At 39.9% G+C, this 24295-nt stretch overlaps 1 protein-coding gene across 2 annotated transcripts in view; it reads left to right on the top strand.

Annotated features, from left to right (window-relative positions):
* Positions 1–824: 824 nt before the first annotated feature.
* Positions 825–24295, top strand: part of RLF (RLF zinc finger) — a gene marked incomplete at its 5' end in the record, with an annotated part of 56930 nt that continues 33459 nt past the window's right edge. The window contains one exon of one of the 2 annotated variants that reach the window (XM_080921781.1): positions 825–1061. In XM_080921781.1, the coding sequence (XP_080777907.1) occupies positions 825–1061 (237 nt within the window). The remainder of the gene's footprint in view (positions 1062–24295) is intronic. The other variant, XM_080921782.1, reaches the window with a different exon arrangement.

Raw genomic sequence — 24295 nt, 5'->3', positions numbered from 1 at the left:
CTGCAGACACACCACCACACCGCTTTGCCATTCTCCCTTTTCTTCTTTGTATTTCTTTCTTGTCCCCTCCAAACAAGACCTGGAACTCATGATTGGTATTCTCTGTGATCATGAACTCATGATCATGTGACTCCTGTCACAGTCTCTCAAGTGCTGGATTACAGTGGTTTTGCTTTGGCTGTCCTGGAACCTGTTATGTATACCAGCCTGCCTCTGCACGCCTCCAGTCCCAGCACTTGGGAGGCAGAAGCAGGTGAATCTTTGAGTTTGAGGCTAGCCTGGTCTATAATACTCCTACACACAGAAAGAATCCCTATCTTGGAAAAACTTTAAGTCCCCCCCCCCCTTTTAGTAGAATCGTTTCAACGCCATATATTTCGGCCGATCTTTTTTCCAACGACTAGTAGTGCCATTCCCATTATAAACTACGTTCCCTTGAGCTTGTTTTCAGGTCGACCTAACAATATTTTCCTCCAACCGGGGATGTTTTTCTCCAAGCTTCTTTCTAGGCTACCTTTCCCTTGCTCTTCAGTTCGCCGCTCGGCAGACATCTCTCTCACATCTCCATTGTCTCTAGGCCCTTTGCGCTTCTCGACTCTGAAGGGCCTATAGAACCCAGAGCCGCCAGAATCTCGCCGTTGCTAGGCTGTCGCTAGAGCGGTTGCAGTGGAGACTTCTGACAGGACCAACATTCGGCATCCTACTGACGTAATAAACTTTGCGCCAGCGTCGCCAGAGAGTGCGTCACTAACACGGGCGATTGGAGGCGGAGTCAGGCGGAGTCACGTGGTTTGGTTGCCTACGCGCTGCTGGGCCGTGGGAAGATGGCGGACGGAAAGGGAGACGCCACCGCCGCCGCCGGGGCTGGGGCCGGGAATGAGGCTCCGGCGGTCGCGGGAGCTGGAACCGAGACTGAGTCCATGGCTCCGGGTCATCGCCCTGCATCTCCGGCGTCGGGAGCCCCGGGCCTACGACCGTGTCTCTGGCAGCTGGAGACCGAGCTGAGGGAGCAGGAGGTGTCCGAGGTCTCATCTTTGAACTACTGCCGGAGCTTCTGCCAGGTGAGGGGTGGACTGGCTGGCTGAGGGTGGAGGGGCGAGGAGGCCGGGAGAAGAGACCCTGGATCCGCCTCCACAGCCAGGGGCTACGAGGGGAAAACGCCACCCCCGTGTCTCGTCGCGCCCCCGGGCCGGGCAGGCCCAGCTCTGCCATAACCCCGACTTCAGTCACTGCCGGGGCGGATTGCGCTGGGCGGTACTGAGAGCCCAGAGGGCTCCCTGGAAGGGCTTTGCCCTGTCGCTGTTGCCTGGGACCTGGCTGGGTGGTTGGAGCGCCACTGCCCCCCTCAGGGATCGATTGCCAGTTCCTGCAGGGAGATGCTTTATTGAGTGATGTACTGATCTCCAAACTGAAAAACCTTGTTTTTCTGAATAATCAGAGGTGGGCTGTGACCAGAGACTTATCTTTGAAGTCACATATTTTGGCTTCCTTAGGAAACGACGGTTGGTTTTGGATGGCGTCTAGAGCTTTTTGATTAGGGATTACTGAGCCATTTGGATGGTTGGTTGGTTGGATGGTTGGTTGGTTGGTTGGTTTTTGTTTTGTTTTTGCCACTGGGCGAGTGTGAAAAGATATGTTTATGCCATTTTTTAACCTTTTTTGCATTCATTTGCTGATTGTACTACTAGGAATAGGACTGATGAGCTCTGTAGTGGAGATCAGTCTGAGTAGAAGAGGTTGGGAGAGAGATGTATAGAATAGCCTCTTTTGGCATTCGGGTAATTGGTCATTTCGGTGCGGGTCCCATCTGTGGGGCTACATGCTGACAGATGTGTTTTTAAGTTTGGTCTCCGTGATCACACTGCAGTTTTTTCTCCATGGTTTCAAGTCTATTCCAAGTGTAAATGCTTGCCGTTATTGTTTCTGCTTCTGGTACCTGCACTATCAAGTTTCTGTCATCCCTTTGCTCCTCATTTGGAGTCCCTTAGAGAATACAAAATAATCGAGGTAAGTTGGCGCATGGACTCTTAATGAGCGATTGAGTGCTGAAAAAATTGTGGAGTTAAAAAGTTGTAGTTGGGGTAGTGAACAATCTGCTTTGTTGGTCCTGAACAGGATTAGTTATTTATTTAAAGAGTTTGTTTGTGACCCACTCTTTGACTCAGAACTTTGTCTGTTTGGGATTTTGTCTCTGCTAATCTTTTCCATACATTAGTGATCATGTCGGTTTTTGTGTGTACAGTCTTCAGCGTTCTCATTGTTGTCTGCCAGTAATGATCATTCTTATTTAGGGCAGGCACTTATCCCACAAATTTTTGGCATCCTTTAAAATGGTGCCAAGAAGATTTATAGAAATTCAAGGACATAATGGGCTCCCATTCTAGGCTACAGTGTGATATTCCTCTCTCAAATAGATATTTCACATCATCCCCCAAAAAGAAACAACAGGATTAATTAGTACAATTTTGGTAGTGATGAGAAAAAAATGTCACACAGAGAGTGTAAGGAGACTTAATGGGACAACCTACTGAGAATGACAGAAAAAATGAATGTTATGTGTGTTGAGAACTGGGAGAAGTCACTTTGGTTAGGGTAGAGCCTCTAACTTAAAAGATAAATCCTAGGAGAGCCTGGAGTGAGAGTGACAGAGGTGGAGCTGAGAAGGCACACAGCATGCTGTGGGAGAGGAGGGAAGTAATTGCAGGAGGAAGTAGGAAAACAACTGTGGATTTTGAGCAGAGCTTTGAAGATTTCGCTATCTGTCCCCAGAAATTAAAGGGTGAATGTAGCCAGTCAGATTGGATTTTGTCGGAATATACTGTACATAAGTATTCTGGAAAAATTGGATAGTTTTCTTAGTCCCCCCCCCCCACTTGTGTATCCTTGGTTGCCCTGGAAGTAGCTCTGTAGACTAGGCTCACCTTAAACCTCCACCTGCCTCTGCTAGAGAGCTGAGATGAAACATTGGTTCCACATTTGAAAGGTAGAGAAAGAAATACTTTATTGTATGACTAAATGCTGAAGATGAGAAGCTGGGGGCACATAATACATAACGATTGGTAGTACATTAAAGTAAAGGGCTGACTGTGCTCCTCCAGTGTTTACTGTTACAAATTGTTCTCATCAAGTATTTATCTAGTAATGTCATCCTAGCCTGGGTGTAGTGGTACATACTTTATTTAATCTCAGCATTCTTGAGGCAAAAGTAAAGGCAAAAGGGTCTCTGAGTTTAAGGCCAGCTTGGTCTATGTGGTGAATTCCAAGCCATCTAGGGTCTATACAGTGAGACCTTATCTTTAAAAAAGAGAGAGAAGAAATGTTCTAAAAACTTAAATTATACCTGCAATTGTAACATGCTGTTACCATACAAGAAATATATATGTCTAACTCAAGCCAGCCTTTAATCCCAGGAGTTAGAGAAGAGAATCTCTCTAAGTTCCAGAACCTCCTGGTCTACCTAGTGTGAGTTCAGGACAGCTAGAAATACATAATGAGACCCTCTTAACAAAAGAAGGAAAAGAGGAAGGAAGAAAATAATACATCTATCTAAAGTGCCTTAAAAGCCAGTAAATGTGATGTCTCATCTGTAATTCCAGCTCCAGGGAAGCAAAGACAAGAGTTCCCCCAAGGAATCTGGCTGGCCAGACTTTGTGAAAATAGGAACTCTTTGTTTTGTTTTGTTTAATATTTATTTTTATGTGCCTTTGGTGTTTTTCCTGTATGTATGTCTGTGCAAGCATGCCAGATCCCCTGGAACTGGAGTCATAGACATTTGTGAGCTGTCATGTGAGCTGGGAATTGAACCCAACTCATGTCTTCTGGAAGAGCAACCAGTGCTCTTAACTGCTGAGCTGCCTTTCCAGCTCAGGAGCTCTGGGTTCAGGGATGCTTACCAGAGAGACCCTGCCTTGGTATAAAGGTGAAGAACAAACAAGGAAAATCTGCCAGCCTCCAACTTCCATTTGGAGAAAGAACCAATTCCTTAAAGTTGTACTTTGACCTCTGTGATATCACACATCTGCACATAAATGTTTTTTAAAGTAACTTTTTTAAAAAGATTAATGCTATACTTTTTGTTAATGTTGAAAAATTGATGTCTTAATTTTTTTTTTTTTTTTTTTTTTTTTTTTTGCTATATTTAGAAAACCAAATTTTTCAGTCTGGGTGGGCAAAGTGATTCAGTGGATACAAATGCTTGCTGCTGAGCCTGATGACCTGAGATTGACCCCTGGGATCCACATGCTGTCCTTTGACCACAAGCACACTCTAGCATGTCCCTCAATAGATGACAGAATGAATGAATTTTTTAAAAAACATTTGAAAGTCTTAGAACTGGTGGCTTTATTTGTAGCAAAGATTTTGAAAGCTTTTTAATTGAATTTCATTTAATGTACAAGAAATTAGTAGGGAGATGATTATACTGTAAGGATAAAAGAATTGCCAGACAGGTAAGTTTATGAGTAAATATGTTACACACTTCTATATTCTAGGTTTATAGTAATGTTGCAGATAGTTTTTTGTTTGCTTATTTGTTTTTATTTTTATTTTTTCTGCTCATTGGTATGTGAAGGTGTCAGATTTTCTGGAAATGGAATTGCAGACAGTTTTAAGCTGCCATGTGGTTGCTGGGAATTGAACTCAGGACTTCTAGAAGAGCAGTCAGTGCTCTCAACTACTGAGCCATCTTTCCAGACCTTGTTTTTATTTTTGAGGTAGGGTCTGACTGTGTTGCTTTGGCTAGCCTCAAATTGGCTACTAGACCAGGCAGTCCTGGAACTCATATGCTTGCTTCTGCTTCACAAGTGCTAGAAATAAAGGTTTATATCACCATGTCCAGCTCAACTATATAGATTTTTTTAATAGTTAAAATAAGTACTGCATATATCTTTTTGGATTGGTTGAGTAAAAAGGTTCTAAGTCAAATAGGCCAAATAATAATCAGCTCTTTATGGGCAGGGTATACATCCAAGACTGTCCCAGACAGATGTTTAAAATGAATCTCCTTACAAACTGTTGTTTCATGTCTTCCACTCCCCATCTCACCCCCACATTTACCCATGGGGCAGGCAAGATGGCTCAGTGAGGAAAATCAGTTACTGCAAAGCCTGATAACCTAAGCTAGTCCTTAGAACCCACAATAAGAGAGAATAACTCCCCAAAGCAATTCTTTGACCTCCAGCAAATTCACCTTCACATATGCTTCCCACCTCAGCTCCCACAAATATGGATGGATGGATGGATGGATGGATGGATGGATGGATGGATGGATGGATGGATGGATGGATAGATGAGCTGGCTTTCTTTTTTTTTTTTTATCACAGAACATCACAGAATAGAACAATCACAACAGTATTCCATAGTGAAGGTTGTATGAATGTTATTTCTTTCTCAAGATGTCTTAGTGTGTATCTTTCCTGTGATGATGTGAAATGACGACATGCCTAAGAGATGGAATAAATTGAAAAAAAATGGCTTCTTATGGCTTGCTTACTAGCTTTAAGCTATTGTGTAAGGATTATTTGAACACAAGCTCTGTAATAACCGAGCTGGCCTCTCAGTAACTAACACTATAACATATCCTAACTATTTGGATATGTTAGAAGGATATTTATATCCCTAGTGGGGCAGTGATGAGTGGCCCAAGAATTCATCACTACTCAAATCAGTGTATCATTTAAAAGTTAATACAGTATTATTTGGGGACTTTCCCACTTGATATTTTTGACCAACCAAAATTGTGGAGAGGGCTGCCATCTCACTTCATTTAGATTAGCTCTATTGACGTGGACTTTTTTTTTTTCTTGTTATTAATTTGCTTATTTGCAATTTGAATGGTACTAGTATATTTATTATATTCTAAGTAAATACATTGTGAGGACTAAGACAGTCTTTAAAAAAAAAAAAAAAAAACCCTTGGGTTGTATGAGTTGTCCAGATTTAGCTTTGAGGAAAGAGTCTGATGCTGGTTTTGGTGGCTCACACTTTAATCCCAGCACTTGGAGGCAGGGGAATCAAGAGTTTTGAGTCAGCCTGGGCTATATTAGATTCTCTCAAAAAACAAAACTGATAAGGGTCTGAGGATATAAGTCAGTTGGTAGAATGCTTGCCTGCTATGCAAGAAGCCCTGGACATGGTGATGCATACCTGTACTAGTTAATACTCAGGAAGTGGAGGCAAGAAACTAATTTTTTTTTTTATTTTGAGGGTAGGATGTGGTCTTTGGGTAGAATGCCTGAAGCCCCGGGGTTCAGTACCCAGAATCCACTAAACTGGGTGTGGCATACTCAGAATCAGAAGTTCAAGATCAACCTCAGATATGAAGTCAGTTTGAGGCCAATGTGAGTTATAGGAGAACCTGTCTCAAACAACAAAACAAAACCTACATCTAAACTCATTACCTAGTGGCATTAAGACTATTAGGATTATACAGGTGTGTCACACATCACCCTGCAGGACTGGCTTTTATAAGTAGGGATACTATTATATACATCTGTATATTCCAGGCAGGACTCTGTATATACTAGCCTGGTCTTTAAGTTGTGATCATTCTGCCCCTACTCTACAAATGGTAGGATTGCAAGTGTGGGCTAATGCAGGAAGTTAATTTTAACCAGTGGCTGCAGTGCTTAGCAAGTGTTTACCACTGACCCCTTCCTTTTGTTTTTGTTTGACACTTTGTATGTAGTATGACTAATTTTTTTTTAAGTTGGCTTCCTCCCTATTTGTAGCCCTATTTTCACAAATTTCTTGCTTTCTGGTTGCCTTTATCTATGGTTGAGATTTTTAAATTCCCTGTAGATCCTTTTTTTCCTGTTATCTACTCCCGACCCCCTCAAACTCACTGTGTAGGCTAGGCCAGCCACACTTTATTTCTGCCTCCTGAGTCTGCCACCACAGCTACCCCAGCAATGCTTCACCCTCCAGTGTTTAGGATTACTGGCATGAGTCACTGCACCAGGCTCTCTTTTTGTGCTTTGTATTTAATAGGTAGTACAATGCTGACATATAAATGATATTTTAAAAAGATTTGTCCTAGTGTGTGTGTGTGGGGGGTCGTGTTCTTGAATGCATGGGAGTATCCAAGGAGGGCAGAAAATGGTGTTAGATCCTCTTCTGAAGTTGGAGTTTCAGAACTCTGAAGGAGCAGCAAGCTCTCTTGACTGCTGAGCTGTCTTCTGTCCCCACCACCCACCTCAAGTAATTAGTTAAATGAGCTCTAGTGTAGGAACTTGTGGTATTTGAAGAGGCAAAAACTTTAAAAGAATGGAGTAGGAGTCTTTTACCACTTTCTGAGGGACATTATCAGCGTTAGCCTGTAATGGTGTTAGTAAGAATAGGCAGATAATATGAAAAGCATTTTAGTATTGTGGAATGTTGCAGGATATCTGATCACACTGCCAACACCAAGATTGTTATTTACTGGGGGAAAAACTGTTTTTAGTTGTGTGGCTCAGCCTTAGCACACACCTCTAATCCAAGAGGTTTTGCGTGAATATTGTAAACAGGATTAAATAATGTAAGATAAGGTCAAGAGTCAGAGCTAGCAACCAGTTGACAGGAAGTAAACATAGGATTATTAAGGAAAAAAAATCAGTTAGAGGGAGTCAGGAGGATAGAGAGACACACAGGAAGCGGGGGGGGGGGGGGGCATTTGAATTTGAAGGTTTTTGACACTGTGAAAGAGGAATTCCTGGTGAGATGTTGTCTGAAGAAGGTGATCAGCTGGATGCTTTCTGTCCCCTCTGAACTAACAGGCTTTCACTTCAGTGTCTGACTCTCTAGTCTTCATTGGTAATATAGAAAGATCAAGATTTTGTTTTAAAAAAAAAAAAAAAAAAAAAAAAAACAGTAGAAGAGTTGAGATAGCAAATGAATAGTACAGCAGTGCAGAGATGCTGAGATGGGGGAGTGTGGTAACCATGGAGATTCTTGAGCTTAATGTTTTCTTTCTCTTTTAAAGCTTTGCTGTGCATTTTTTAAGATTTATTTTTATGTGCATTAGTGTCTCATCTTCATGTGTGTTGGATCCCATGCAACTGGAGTTATAGATACTTGTCAGCTTCCATGTGAGTGCTGGGAATTGAACCTGGGTCCTCTGGAAAAGCAGCCAGTGCTCTTTCCAGCCCTGAGCTTAATATTTTCAATATATTTTAAAAATTTTAAAAATCAGGCTGAGGGTGTAACTAGAACAGAATTTGTCTAGCATGACACAGTCCTGGGTTCTATCCTCAGCACACAAACATACTTGAAAACTTCACTATTCGTGTTTTCATTTTGTGTGATGTTTACATTTCTGAGCATAAGTGTGCTCATGTCATTACACTAATGTGTGGAGGTCAGGACAGCTTTCAGAGTCAGCTCTCTCACAGTGAACTCTGGGAATTGAACTCAGGTTGTCAGGCTTGTATGGCAGGTGCTTTTGCTCTCTGAAGCATCTACTTGGCCTGCAGACAAGTAATTTTAAATACATTAGCTTTTCTTCTGTCACTGCTTTCTCTTGGGAGATACCTAGATAGAAATTACATGTCAAGTTGTTCTCTAAGCAGAAGCAAGTTTTGTAGCCTGTGTAATCCAAACATATGAAGTGACCCGTAAGCAGTGGAAATTTTGGTTACAGTGTCTTCTGTGGGATCATTCTCTGAAACCACTGTTGTACTATTATATTCTGTGCTCCCCACTGTTTAGTCATTGATAAGAAGCACCACTAACTGTAAGACTGAAGACTGCCAAAACTTACTCATTCAGACCATACAGTCCAATTCATGCTGCCTAGAGACTCTTGGCTGGGCATGATCTACCAAGGGTTACACTTTACTTCCAGGGATCAATCATATGAAAAGCTGACTCTCTTCCAGTAGAGGCCAGTTGCCACTAGCCCATCAGTTAGAAACAGTACTTGGTACCTACTTCCTCCTCCATGCTGGGATTTTTTCTGATTTGAGCTTGTCTAGGTCTCATGTTCTCTCAGCCACTATGAGTTCCTATGTGCAGCTGTCCTGTTTTATCTGTCCTGTTTTTTCAGTTTATCAACCACCTCTGCCTCTTGCTCCCCTTAATCTTTCTGCTCCCCTTTCCTCAATGATCCCTGAGTCTTGCAGGGAGGGATATAATCAGATGCCTCATTTAGGGCTGAGCATGCCAAAATCTCTGCATGTTGACCACTTAAAGGATTCCTGTGTTAATCTCTATTTACTTCAAGAAGTTTCTCCTGTGAATGTTGGGAGACAGGTATAGCAATGAGTTATTAGTTTAACTATGTCCGTTTAACAGTACATTAGTAATAGGTCGCCTCTAGGACCCATGACACATGAACTAGCCACAGGTTCTTGACCCCAATAACGACTCCAGGTGGGTTTCATCTTGTTAATTGGTCCTTAAATCTAATCAGAGTGTTTAGTTACTGCTATAAAATGTGTGCCACTATTTCACCAGCAAGTGTGTTGTAACCGCTTTAGATATGTTTCATTTGTTATATGTAAGCGTGTTATAGCTCTTGAGTTCACAGCTGGGTGAGATTGATGATAACTGTTCTCCACTGGCAATGTTCATCTAGCATCTTCCAGTACTATAAAGCTAACCAGCAGGGTGAAGCATCTAGTTGAGTACCAGCTTGATTCCTCTGAGTCGGGTCTTTCTGTCAAACTCTGGAGGGTAACCAAGAGTAGTGGCAGTAGCCTTTAATGTTTGAGGTTTTATAGGGCCCCACTTGTCAACAACTCCAAAAGAGGTAATTAGTCCCTGGTATTGTTTTTTCTTTGCTAGCCTATGGTATTCAGTAGGGTTTTTAAGTTGGCTCCATTTAAGCTCTATGTATATGAAATATACATATTTCAGTAAGCTTCTGCAGTAGATGTCCATATGACTTTTCCAAAAGGCCTTTACTTTAGAGCTAGTCTTTCCTTGTTCCCTCCTTGATCCTGACTTCCCATGCCCTACTCCACCCAACCTTTCTTTTTCCATTATTTCCTTTAGTTCCTTTATTTGACTGTGTTCTCTTTCTCCTCCCATAGAAGTTATTTCCCTTATCCCTATGGCCTTTTACTAGTTTTCTGAACTCTGGGTATACCAAATGAAACATATCTAAATATTACAAGCTAGCACCCACATATGAAAGAAAATGTGAGTCTTTCTGATAACCTCCAGATGATTACTTCCAGTTGAATTTATTTACCATAAATTTCGTAATTTTATTTTTCTCAACAGTTGAATAATATTCCATTGTTAAAATATCACATGTCACTATCTGCTCATTAGTTGATGGGTGTCTATGGTGTTTCCATTTCCTGGCTATTGTGAATGGAGCATCAGTGAACCTGGTAAACAAGTATCTGCACTAGGGTAGAGAGTCATTTTGGTATATGCCCAAGATTATAGCAGGGTATCTCAGTATGTAGACCAGGCTAGCCTCAAACACTCAGAAATATTTATGTCTTTGCCTCCCAAGAGCTGGGATTAAAGGTGTGAGCCATCATATCTGATTTGAAGTTTCTTTGTGTGTATATATATGTATGTTTCATCGTCTGCATCTCTTTTGAACACTGTTAATAAAACACTTAATAAAAATAAATAAATAAAACAGAGCTAGTTTATAAGATCATGAAGATTGCCAAAAACCTAAGTGCATTGTTTTTATTTGTTGCATTGTTTTTATTTGTATCCAAATGCCTGCCTCCTCTTAGAGACCTTCCTTCCTTGGCTAGCTTTGGTATCAAGGGTTGGGGGGGGGGGGGAGGGGCTCTGCACTTGTGCGTTTGGAGGCTACAAGTCCTACCTTACTTAGACTTCTGTTTTTATTTTACATGTCTTGTTAAAATGTTAAGTTATTAAAACTAGATTTTTACCTTATCATTAAACTTAACCTAGAATCTTAATAGTGTTTGTTGAGAAAGGGTCTTTATATTTATAGCTCATATTTCTAACATCTTAGTGTTGAAATGATAGGTGAGTCTTATCACACTGCTCTAATCTTACAAACTCTTTTACGTTCTATGTTCTGAAGCAGACATAGCAGTCAGTGTATGGTGGTTTACAACTTTAAAGTAAAAGCAGAAGAATCAGGTTTTTAGGGCCAACCTTAGCTAGATATGGAGTCTTGCCCAGGTCACATGGGACCCTGTCTCCAAAACAAAGCAAATACATAACAGCAAAGGCAATGGAGACTATATCCTGAAGAGTTAAGGCACTGAACTTAACTTTAAGACAGTTAAGAGTCTGCTGAAGTGATTGAAAAGTGTGATATAGTGTGGTAATGGATTGTGGCTGTGAGATACTTTTTTTTTTTTTTTTTACTTGTTTTTGTTTTTTTAAGAAATGTTTAGTCTTTTTGTCACAATTCTATTTCTGTGAAGAGACTCCATGACCAAGGCAACTGATAGAACAAAGCATTTAATTGGCACTTGCTTACAGCTTTGGAAGATGAGTCCTTGCTAGGAAGCAGAGTCTTTCCAGTTGTTATTCCTAGGCTTAGTGTTCCCAGAGTCTAGTGGCAGCAGGCAGGCATGGCACTGATTAGGTAATAGCTGAGAGCTTACATCTGAACCACAAGCAGTAGGCAGAAAGTGAGGGAAACTGGGCCTGGTGTGGGCTTTTGAAACCTCAGAGCCAGCCCTGAGTTGTACGCCCCCAACAAGGCTGCACTTCCTAATCCTCTAATGGTTCCAAGTGGAGACCAAACATTCAAATATAACAGTCTGTGGGGGCATTTTCATTCAAGCCATTGTCATCTCTGCCTCCTGATGCTGGCTAAAGGTGTGTCATCTCATCCACCTAGGAGAGTCTGGGAACACTAAGCCTTTGAGGAATAACTAACTAGAAAGACTTGTGCTTTCCTTTAGATAACTTCCTTATGTTTTGGTGCTCGTTAGGTTTACAAACAGGGACGTAGAGTGCCACTGAAGGGAGAAATATATCATCTCCAAACATTTATCTATTGTATCATCAAAGTAATTGAATCTCCTCTCTCTCTCTCTCTCTCTCTCTCTCTCTCTCTCTCTCTCTCTCTCTCTCTCTCGTGTCTCTCTCTCTCTCTCGTGTGTGTGTGTGTGTGTGTGTGTGTGTGTGTGTGTGTGTGTGTGTGTGTTAGTTGCGGGATGGAACCCAGGCCTGCCACATGCTGGGCAAACACGGGGCAACTAGCTCTGAACTGTGTATCTTTAGCCTTCTTTATACTTTATTTTGAAACTGGGTCTTACTCCATTGTCCTTAGAACTTTGCAAACTATCTAGGATTAAAGGTTGTCACACTGGACCAAAATATAAATCTTATTTATACCATATTAATAAATTGTATAAATTATAATTCCAAACCAGAAATGTACAAAAGGTATGATAATTCCTACTCCTCTCATTCTACTCCAGGCTAACCTGGAACTCACTTTGTAGACTCAGTTTTCCTACTTGAATCTAGATAGCTGGTGTTAGCAGTCAGCTGCCTCACCTGTTTGTGTGGTACTAGAGATCAAACCCAGAGCCTTGTGAAGACTACACAAACCCTCTGCCAATTCACCTGCATCCCCAACCCCCAGGGATGAGATTTTTAAGATGTTATTTAACAGTAAGTGTTAATATTATATTTGTGCCCCTGGTGAGTTATCATTTACCCCTCTAGAGTAAAAGCCTATCCCAATGGAAGCCTTACTACTAATTTAACTAAGATTGCTTGTTTACTTGAGTTGTGTTTACTCTCTTGTTTTGGCTTTTCTTTGTAGTGAAATCTTGATTTCTACTTTAAAGGACTTGTAAATGCAAATGCTAATTTAAAGCACAGTTTCCCATAACCTCCTAGCAGTAAGGAGAAAAAGTCGCGCTTAGAAAGGCCTAGTCCTCGTGAACTAGACTACATGCATTTGTTCCTCTGATTAGGAGTTTGCACTAAAATCTTCCATTCCAATTCCTTTTGACCTTCAATCATTCTACAGATCTGTATTGTTATCTAGATAGCTGCTGGTGTAGGTGGTGAGGTGGAGAAATTGGGACCAGACATCATTGCCCTTAGCTTTGCCTTGAGTAAAAGATAAGTACCCAGTATGTTAAATTTCTTTCAAAAATAAAAGAGTTTTTAAGCAGGATTCTGCTATGTAGCTCAGGCTGACCTAGAACTTGCTACTCTTTTCTGTCTGCACATTTCCAGGTTATGGTATATGTACTATATTATGCTTGGCTCAAAGAGGTTTTTGTTTTGTTTTGAGGCAGGGTCTTATGTAGCCCAAGTTGATCTTAAACTTTGAACTAATATTCCTGTCTTATAGAGACTGTACCAACACACCTGATTTATGGAGTACTGGGGCTTCCTTGATGTTAGGCAAGCACTCTACAAACTGAAGTATGTCTTTAGCTTTCCATAAATGTGCATGTGTATGCTTGTAGTGCAGATAATAAGTTCTACCTTTTGCAATCAGTAGATTGGTCTCTAAAAGGCTTTATTTTAGACCAGAGCATGGTGTTACATGCCTTTAATCAGGAAACCGAGGCAGATGGATCACTGTTAGCTCTAGGACAGCCAGGGCAACACAGAGAAACCCTGTTGCCAAACAAACAAAACATTTTATTTTGTATACTCCCAGAGAAGCCAGAGAGTTGGTGTTAGGATAATGTAACTCAGGTCCTCTACAAGTGCAGTGTGCACTTTTAACCACTGAGTCACCTCACTAGCCCCATAGATTAGTCTAAATAAAGTTTTTTTAAGCTTAGCTATCTTTTTATTTTATATTTAAATGTTTCTTTTTCCTCTTTTTATTTGTTTTGTTTTGTTTTGAAGCAAATTCTTACTAGTTCAAGCTGATTCTTGATCCTCCTGCCTTCCCAAGTGCTAAGATTACAGGCATGTATTACAGTGCCCGGCTGTGTTTTGTGTTTTATTATATTGAAGTATACATATATAAAATTATTTATTTCATGTTCTTGGAAAAAATTAAGCTGTTTCCATAATTGTAGAAGTTTGTGTTTGAAGTAAAAAGAACTTTTGGAAGTCATTTAGCACATCTACTTGTCTGCTAAAACTTATTTAAAATTTTTAATTACCTTTTTATTAAGAGAGTGTGTGTTGTGTGTTTGTACATGTACACCACAGTGCTCAAGTAAGAAGACTACTTTCTTGAGTCAGTATTATTCTACAGTGTAGGTCTCAGGAATCAAACTCAGGTTATCCAGCTTAGTAACAAGGAATTCGACTCACTGAGCCATCTTGCTGGCCAAAGACCCGAGCTTTGGTTTATTTTATTTTGAGCCCAGGATGGTTTCATGTGCTTCATACTAACCTTGACTTCACTATAGGTTGTTTCTTGTTTTGTTTTCTTAAGACGTGATATCAGTATGTATCTTGACTGGCACAGAGCATGAGATATTCCTGCCTCTGTTAAATTGATTGGCTAGTAGAGAACATTAAACAAATGTTCATATTGCATTTGCAATAGAGCAATAGTATTTGGTGGCTAAGTGTTATTATTTTTCTACTTTCCTTAGGATTCCTTACTGGCTCCTCAAGAGCATCTGTAAAATGTTACTTTAAGGTCTTTCTTGGCCTAGATTGTTTATGTAGACCATGCTGGCTATAAAGTTGCAGTGATCCTGCCTATGCCTTCAAATTCCTGGGATTACCAGAATATACTACTCCCAGCTACATAATTTCCCTCTTTATAAGTTAAATTTTATTTATTTTGCATGTGTGTAGTTTTTTTTTTTTTTTTTTTTTTTGACTACATGTCTGTTCATAAGTGTATTTAGTGCCCAACGAGGCCAGAAGAGGGCTGCTACCCTGGAACTGGAGTTTGTGAGCCACTGTGTAGGGAATCTAGGTCCTGGAAGAATAACAGTGCTTTTAATCACCCTTAGCTTGTTGGGTTTTTTTTTTTTTTTTTAAGGATTTTATGTAAGCACAATCATAAAATCTGTGTGGCTTCTTTCACTCGGCATAATTATTTTGAAATTTGTGTCATACCGTAAATAGTTGGTTTCTTGGTATGGATATACTATAATTTTTATATTTATTCAACTGTTGATAAATGTTTGGCTGTTTCTAGTTTGTGGATACTATATATTGAGCTGCTGTGAGCATTCTGTGTGTGGACAAAATGTAAGAGCTTGATCCGTTAACAGGTTGTATCATTTTAAACCCCATCAGCAGTGTGTGAAGTCTGTCTTTTACTTCCTGACAGACATGTCAGGTAGCCTGGCATGGCTACTTTTTAAGCTATTACTACTCTAAAATTAGTGGTAGCTCGCGGAAGCTCTGCGCTTGCATTTCCCTTTTGAGTTATGTTTAGTATTTTCTTTTTAGACTTATTTTGCAATCTGTATCTGGTCCAGTGTTTAGGTGTTTGGCATTTTAGAAGATTAGGGTTCTTTTTCTATACTGTTGAGATTTGAGAAAAGTAAGTCTGTGTGTTTCTAGATAAAAGATTTTGTTAGATGTGCTTGCAAAGATTTTCTTCTCCTTTTGCCTCTTTAACAGTTAATTCAGTGACATAGATTCTTAATTTTGTTTAAATTCAATTTTTCCACTTTTCCTTTGGGTTGTATTTTTAATCATCTGTCTAAAAATGTCCTCTCATCTTAAGAATAAGATAACCTGTGATGCTCACCAGAGATTTTATAGTTAAATTCAGGTATATGGCCCATTTGAATTAAATTTTTATATTTAGTGTGAGGCATAAGTGGACATTACTTTTGTAAAAATTGAGTTTCTAATTAAACACTATTTGTTGAAACATTATCTTTTTTTCATTAACTTGGTTTGTGCTATGTGAGAGTCAGTAGTTATATGTTTAGGGCTGCATTTCTGGGTTCTGTCTCAAACGTTTGTCTGCTTTGCTGCCAATAACACACTTTCATTTTGCTCTTCTCAAACAATATATTATGAAATGATATTTCACAGAGAAAGAGGAAGAAAGACACTTGCTAAGGAATATGGAGAATATGGAGGAGTTTGTTTGTTTTTGTTTTTCTAGACAGGGTTTTTTTCTGTAGACCAGACTGGCCTCTATTGCACAGATATTTGCCTGCCTCCACCTCTTGAGAGGTGGGGTTAAAGATGTATATCAGTGTGCCCAGCCTGGAGGGGTTTTGTTTGTTTGTTTGTTTGTTTTTAATAGTTTTCAATATTCCCAGTTCTGTGTGTTAGTGACTAGCAAAATAATGTGAATATACTTGCCACTGTAGGGCTGGCTATAGATGCGCTTGGCAGGTGCTTGTTATGCTACATACTTCACCCGTTTTTAAAAGGTTGTACAGTATCTAGTACAAAATGAGTATTCATTCAGCTTTTCATTGCTTGATAGAGCCCAGGGTTCAGTCCTCAGCACTGCCAGATAAACCAAAAGAATCCTAGAAAGGTTGTCTTAAAAATGATGGGACTTGGACTAGAGAGATGGCTCAGTGGTTAAAATGGGGCACAGCTCAGCTTTCAGACAGCCAAAAAGCATGTCTTACATGTTAGGATTATTATGCTCTTATCATTTGTGGTAAGTTTCACACTTTTCCACTTTTGGTGCTAGGGTTGTAACTTAATTGGTTGAGTACTTACTGAGCATGCAGCAAACCTTGGGTTCTATACCCAGAATCCATTAACCTGGCTGGGTGGCACAAGTCTGTAATCGCAATACTTGGAAGGTGGAAGATCATTCATTGCCAAGGCCAGTGTGAGGTATGAGAGGCCTAGCTAAAAAAAGAAAAAAGAAAAAAAAAAACCTCATTTCAGCAATTATCAAATTGTAGATATAATATTGCAGGTGAGTCTCTTTAGTAATACTGACTCACTAAAGGAGAACTGGACAGTTACTTGTATCTGTCTCCCTCTCTAGAGCCTTATGGTTGCACATTCAAGTTCCTCTAGAATCTTGAGGTTCATAGTTGATTTTCAACGGTTAAACTTTTTCTTGTCTTTTATTTTTTATGTGCATGAGTGTTTTGCCTGCTAAATGTATATATGTGTACTCTGTGTATGATTGGTGGCTGCAGGGTTCAGGAAAAAAGCTTGAGAACTGGAGTTACAGATGCTTTATGCCGAGCCATCTCTCCAGCCTCTTATTTAAACTTTTAAAACAATCTATTTTTTATGTATATGAAGATTTGCCTGAATATATGTATGTATGTGCACCATGTATGTATGCCTGGTGCCCTTGAAGGTTGATCAGATCCCTTGGAACTGGAATAGGTGGTTGTGAGTCATGTGGGTATTGGAAATCAAATCTAGGTCCTCAGAAATAGCAGTAAATGTCCTTAACCATTAAGCCTTTTTTTTTTCCAGCCCCAGTTGACTTCTTTTAGATTAATTGCATAAAATGTATATGACATAAGTTATTTAACTTGGGTTGGGACTTGCTGTTTTGCCACATCAGTTCTTGAGTTCCAGCTATCTTTCTGTTTTAACTTCCTCTAGATGTTGCATCTCTGCACCTGCATCCAGTTCATTACAACAGTACATTTATTTCCACTCTGTACAACAGAACCTGTTCATCTTCCCCAAATGAAACTGTTCATTAAACACTTAATTCCCTATTTTATTCTTTCCTTTCCTCTTTCTGTCAATTTGACTGCTCTAATATGTACCTTTTCATCTTTGTTTGTTTTTGTTTTCTGTTTTAGACTTCACTGTGTAACACAGTCTGGCCTGAAATCACAGAGGTCTACTCCTGCCTCCCAGGTGTTGGGATTAAAGGCATGTGTCATCAGGCTTGCTTTTTCCCCCTCACCCAATGGTTCTTAAAGTTTGAGTGTGTGTACAAGGGTACATGAGTGCATGTGTATGTGAAGGCCAGGTCATCCTGTGTGAGCCTGTTCTCTCCTTCTGCCATGTGGGGATCCTAGATTTATCAACAGCTGGTGGCCTCTGAGCTATCTTGGTTGCTCTCAGTTTCGTCCTTTTGCATGTGGACATCTTGTTTCCTAGGATTAGTTAATGAAAAATTTGTCTTTTTCTTACTGAATGGTCTTGTTCCAGTTTTTGAACATTATTACACCATATATATAAGGATTTTATTTCTGATAACTCTCAACTTAAAATTTTAAGTTAAAACAATTAAAAACAATTCGGCCACATGGTGGTGAAAAGGTTGTTAACCTGGTATGGTGGTACAAGCCTATAGTCTCATCACTTCAGAGGCAGAGATAGTAGGCTCTGGAACTCAAGGCCAGCCCAGGCTACACCACACCCTGCCTCAAAAAAACAAACAAAAGAAAACAAAAACAAAATGGAAGGACTGTAAACTGAGCAAGATACTGCATTTCTCCATTATGCTGATACTTCATTCGTGCAAAAACCACACCTCTTACCTCAAAGAAAATAAGAGATAATTTGTTATGGAGCCAAGTATGAATGACAGTGGTCTAGAAACATGAACTCAAACTACCTCGATACCACAGGCTACCCCAATGCCATGGTCCATTGTAGAGGTAGTTACCTGAGATTTTATTAATTCCAGAACAAAGGCATTTACCAGATTTGTTGCTGAGGACCAACGGGGTCCAGCAAAGTAAGGTGGGGGTGGATTGTTATAGGTATTATGCTATTTGACATTCTTGGTTGTTGTGGTGGAAGCTAGTGGTTTGCCAAGAATGCATTTTAAAGGCTTTGATAGTCACGAGGTTGTTAGGTCAGACAGACATTGGGGTGGGCAATGAATACCTTTTAAAAGGATAAGAAATAACCCAAGGCACTTTGGCTCTGGCCTGTAGCATTTTAATTTCCATAGAAATTCCCTTTTTAATTTCATAAAGAAAGTTTGCCTTGTAGAATTTTTAACACAGTTGTGACTACCCTCTTCCCCAACTTCATATGCTGTCTAATGTGATAATTCTTGAGTGTGTCGCTGTCTTTTACAGATAATTGGAATGTAAATTGGGATTGATCCCCTCCCCCCAGCAGAACCTAGCATCATGTAAAGCCTTAGAAGTTATGGAGCCAGAAATTCTGTTTATAGTCCATTCTAAGAAAGTAGTTATGGGGCTTCCAAATTCCAGTGGACAGTTTCAAACCTGTGGTCACTAAACAAAACAAGAAGTTATGGATGTGGTGGAGGGAGATAAGAGTCTCGGTGAAGAGTGCCTATATGTAATGTATGAAACTGTCAGTAAGATTGTCATTGTCATGAATGTAAGTAAAATTTTACACATAGGGAACTGATGTTAATTTTACACTGCAGAGCTAAGGACACATGTGGTAGTAGGCACCTATAATTACAGCATTTAAGAGACTGAAGGAGGAAGATTGTGAATCCAAGGCCAACATGGGCTATACTGTAAGTTTTAGGACTAGCCTTGGTTACATGTTAAGACCCTGCCTCAAAAGTCAAAACAAAAGTTAGAAACTATAATGTCCATGAATCTACAGTATAGCTAGGGATATAAACTCCATGGAAGAGGGTTTACCCAGCATGCTGGATTGAAGGGAATCACACAGTAAAAATAAAAATGAAGTCAAAAGAAAGCCCTACAATAAATGTAGAAACATAACATCACCATAAAATGTTTCACTTTACACACTGAGGAAATTCTCAAACTTGCCTGTTAACAGTGATCTGTTTCGGCAGTGTTTTTAAGTGTAATGGAAAATGTTGTATATTTAAAGATGCATTACTTAATGTTAGGGCAAAAGCAAGAAGCATTTTAAAACTAAAAATGAAATGAAGCTAGAAAGTATATTTATGACCCATGACAGGATCAGTATCTAAAATAGTCTGGGAAGATGGGGATGGTGGACTGGACCCAGTGAAATATAATCAGGGTGGATGAAGAAGTGTAGGCCAGATTTCTGAGCTCAGAGCAGTTGGAAGTTTGCAGAGGGTGTGTTTACACAGAGGCAGCACAGGTTCCAGATGTACTCTAGTTACTTCCTGAGTTCAAGTAGCCAGCTGTTCTCTTCCCATTCGGTTCATGTCGGACCCCTTAGTCCTCATTGCTGGCCGATGTTTAAATCTTAGTTCTAATCATCTTTGGAGTCCTCCCATCTCCATAGTTTGCATTTTTAAATGTTACCTTCTGTTTCGGGGATGAGATTCAATTGCTGACTCCTGTGAAGTTTGCCCTTTACAATATAATTATATTGCTTAGATTTAGAACTTTATTTTCAAAATAGGATTTCTGTGTGTAGCCCTGGCTACAGGACTCTGTAGAACAGATTAGCCTCGAACTCAAATGCTGGGATTAAACTGGCTCTTGGATAGATTTAGAATTTTATGCATTTTCCCCTTTTTTATTGGATATTCTCTGTATTTACATTTCAAATGTTACCCCTTTCTCCCCACTCCCATCCCCCTCCCCCTCCCCTTGCTTCCATGAAGGTGCTTTCTCTCCCAACCACCCTCTCCCACCTCAGCACCATGGTGTTCCCCTACACTGGGAAAACAAGCCTTCACAAGACCAAAGGCCTCTCCTCCCATTGGTGCCAGACAATGTTATCCTCTGCTGCATATGCAACTGGAAGTCTGTCTCTCTTCTGTCTCTTTCTCTTTTAATTCAGCTGTAAGGGCTGGATGTGGTTCAGTTTGTAAAGTGCTTGCCTACTGTATATAAAGTTCTGAATTTGGACTCCTACCCAGTAGCACATAAAATCATTCTGTAATCCCAGCCTTTAGAAAAGGGAAGCAACTGAATCAGAAATTCAGAGTCATCTTACCTAAATGAGAAGTTGGAAGCTGGTTGTCCCCCCCCCCCCCATAGCTAATGTGGAAAGTGTGAGTTAGGTACAAGTAGCAACACAAGGTGCAAGAGTTGTGGTTTTACTTAGCCACTTCCTCATTATAAGCAGGCAGCCAGGTTCAACTTTACCTACTCCTCCCCGCTTCTCATACTCGCGCGCGCACACACACACACACACACACACACACACACACACACACAGAGAGAGAGAGAGAGAGAGAGAGAGAGAGAGAGAGAGAGAGAGAGAGAGAGAGGCAACTGCTAACCATGGCCTAGCATTCTTGAATTTACTTAAACTTAGGTGCCATGAGAGCCTCTGTACATTTCAGCTATGTGTTGTTTCTACCTTATTGTTTCTAGGCTCAGGATATTACTACACTAGATACTGTCAGCAACTTGCAACATATCTAATAGACAACAAAACATTTTTTGTTCTTTTTAAACTAGAAGTCAATTTTATTCAAATCAGAACTGTCCTACAAAATACTATGTTAATTCATTATCTGAATTTTGGAGTGTCTGAATAAATTATGGTATACTTTGAAAGCCACAAAACATTCATTTTATAATAAAAAGGGCAAAGGCTAATATTCTTTAGCTTTTTCAAGATATATTCTATGGGGCCTGGAGAGAAGGTCTGAGGCAGGGACGGGGGAGCAGGTACTGGGAGTATGAACTTGAGTCCTCAATAAAGAACCTGGTGTGGTGGGGTTGCAACTTTGATCCCAGCCCTTAGGAGACAGCCAGGTGGATATATCTCTGAGTTTGAGGCCAGCCAGGACTACCTAACAGAGACTGTCTCAAAACAAGCAAACCAAGAGCCGTATATGTGCTCTTAATGGGCTCTTATAGAATTAAATAATTAGTATGTTTCAGGGGCAGGTTCCCTACCGGTCTCAATGATTTATGTTCCCCAGTGAAAGATACACACGCATAGCCTTTATATTTGTATATGCCTCAAACAGCACAATAGCTGGGCCATTGTCTAACCTTCACTACCTCCCGCTACTTACTTACTAAATGCTGTATTTTATCTTTGCTGCCCTGGACCCATTTGAGCTGTGCTTTTCTGGCTCCTTCACATGGTGCTATCCTCTTTGTTCTGTATTCTCAGTCATGGTGAATCTCCTTTCCTTTACATATCCCAGAATAGCAGCTCTCCTCTCTGTCCCAAGCCTGGGAATCCTGAAAGTCCTGCCTCTGTCTACTCTGCCCAGCCATTGGCTGTCAGCATCTTTATTTACCAGTCAGAATCAGCTGGGGACAGGGTCTTGGTGTCTTACTACAGACTTGTGTGGACTCATTCATGCAAACAATTTTGGGAACCCAAATTAACATTAGAGTACAATGTCCAGTACATGATCTTTGTCGATTTATTCTGTCATCTATCCTAACTTAAAGAGTTTACAATTCTGTTCCCGAATTATGTTTGATTTTTAACTTGTAATACCATGGGAAACCCTTCCTTTCAAATCTAGAACATCTTTAGTATTAAATAACTTCAAGTTTAGTAATGAGATTATAGCTAGTCTTCAACCCAGACTGAGCCATATCTGTAAATCCAACACCATCCAAAAAATTGTCAAGTGATTTAGACTATAATAGGGTGAAAGCCCTTAGGAAAGTACTACTCAAATACAATATGCCCAAAAAATATAACTGATTTTGGAATGCATTTTTTTGCATAAAATGTGACCATCTTGAAATTATTTCTTCTTGATAATTTTCGCATAATAAACTATAAAGATGACAGAAAAAATAGCCCACAGTCCTATTACTATTGCTGTCTCACTATGCTAGCCTATTTCAGTCCAGCTGTCTGTGGTCCTTTTGTCCTATATGCATTGATTGTTAATGTGCAAATATGTTGCAGTTTTAGCATACTTGAGAACTAGAGAGCCTTCAGATCCACAGAAGAGAGCTGTTGTAACAATTCAGATAAGAATTGTTATCTGGGGGCTTGGAATAAGTCACTCACTGGCTGCAGAGACGGTGAAGGACTCCGTTGTTCTCTGAGCTAGAATCAACAAACTTGGTATGCTGGTTTCCAAATTATTTTAGTTTTGGCTTCTTAAAAGAGGTGGAGGAAGATAAAGGCAAGGGGATATATTTTCTGGGGAAGATACGTGGTATTGTACATGTTGGGATTTGAGACTAAAACAGTCCATCCAGAAGAAAATATAAAATAGGCATTTGAGATATAGCAAGGGCTTGAGGTAGTATTCAGATGGTAATCTGCCTGGAACTAGAATAAAAAATGAGCTTGTATTTAAATAATTAAACATGGTGCCTAAATAGTTAGGTATAGTAGTCTTTCAAATATGCATTTCTGGTTTTCTTGTTTGTGGAATAAATTTGTTTCCTGAAATAAAGAAGAAATGTCTTTAATTTGATCTCTATAGAATGCCACTAAACTGGAAAGGGAGCTATTTGTCATTTATTACTTCCTGCCAGCTTCATTGGTGGGGGGGGGGGGGCTTTTTCATAAATGCTTCTGATGAGATTTGGTTCACATGAGTTAATTGGTTTGAATGAGTATAATTCATTGAGCCTAATCTTGCATTAAAAAAAATGATAAAATTTTGGGAGTTTAGCTTAATGGTAGAGAATTTACATAGCAAGTTCAGTCTCCAGCAGCAAATAAATAAATAAACAAATAAAATGACTGAATTTATGAAAACAGTGAAGATTGTTTCCGTGATTTTTAAATTTTTTTTAAATGCTAAGCATGAGCCTAGTGGCTATTTAAGGAGACTTCATTATTTAATTTTAACTAACAAGGGGGAGGTTAAGATTTAGGAGTATAAAAATATAAGTCAAGAGGCTGGGAAGATGGCTTAGCAGTTAAGAACATATAACTACTCTGACAGAGAACCACAGTTGATTTGCACCATCCACATTGGATAACTCACATCCAATGCCTTCTGGCCTCCTTTAACACCTGCACTCGTGTGCATGCTCAAATGCACATAACTAAAGATAAAATGCCAATCAGTGCTAGAGGTAGATGAACCTCTATTAATTTGAAGTCAACCAAGGCTACACATAAACCTTGTATCAAACAGAGTAAAGTGAAACAAAATCTAAAACAGACAAACAAAACCAAGACAATGCACAGGAATCCCAAGTCTTGGATAATTTGAAAGTGAGTGGTAACCTGGACTGTGGTCTGGAGTTAGTTGGTAGAGTGCCTGTCTGACTTGCTTGATCTCTAGCACAGCACCAACTGAGCATGGTGGGAACACGTAATCCCAGCACTCAAATTCAAGGTCATCTTGGGCTACATGAGACCCTGTCTTTGAGGGGCAGGAGGAAGGATGATTTGATTAAATGATATATTGCTTTTCTGAAAATACAGGACATTCAATTTAGCATTCAAGTATGTACATACCACATCATTCAGTGCGTTGAGAGCATTTTTACTGTATGCAGCATGATTGTTCATCACGTGTCATTAAAAGGGGGGTTTTGTTTCTTAACTAATAGGAAAGATCAATATTGTTCTTTTGTTTTGAGGTAGGCTGGCGGTCAAAGACTGTACGGTCAAAGATCACTTTTAAACTATAAAACTTAGAAACCCTGGCATTTCAGGTGTAGAGCACACTCCGCTCAGGGGCCTTAATGTGAAACTAAACATGTAAAAAGTTTGGAATCCTTCATTGTCA

Source organism: Micromys minutus (genome assembly GCF_963924665.1).
Source record: "Micromys minutus genome assembly, chromosome: 9".
NCBI classification, from domain to species: Eukaryota; Metazoa; Chordata; class Mammalia; order Rodentia; family Muridae; genus Micromys; species Micromys minutus.
Note: the sequence above shows the minus strand (reverse complement) of the source record. Positions and strands in the feature narration are given on the sequence as shown.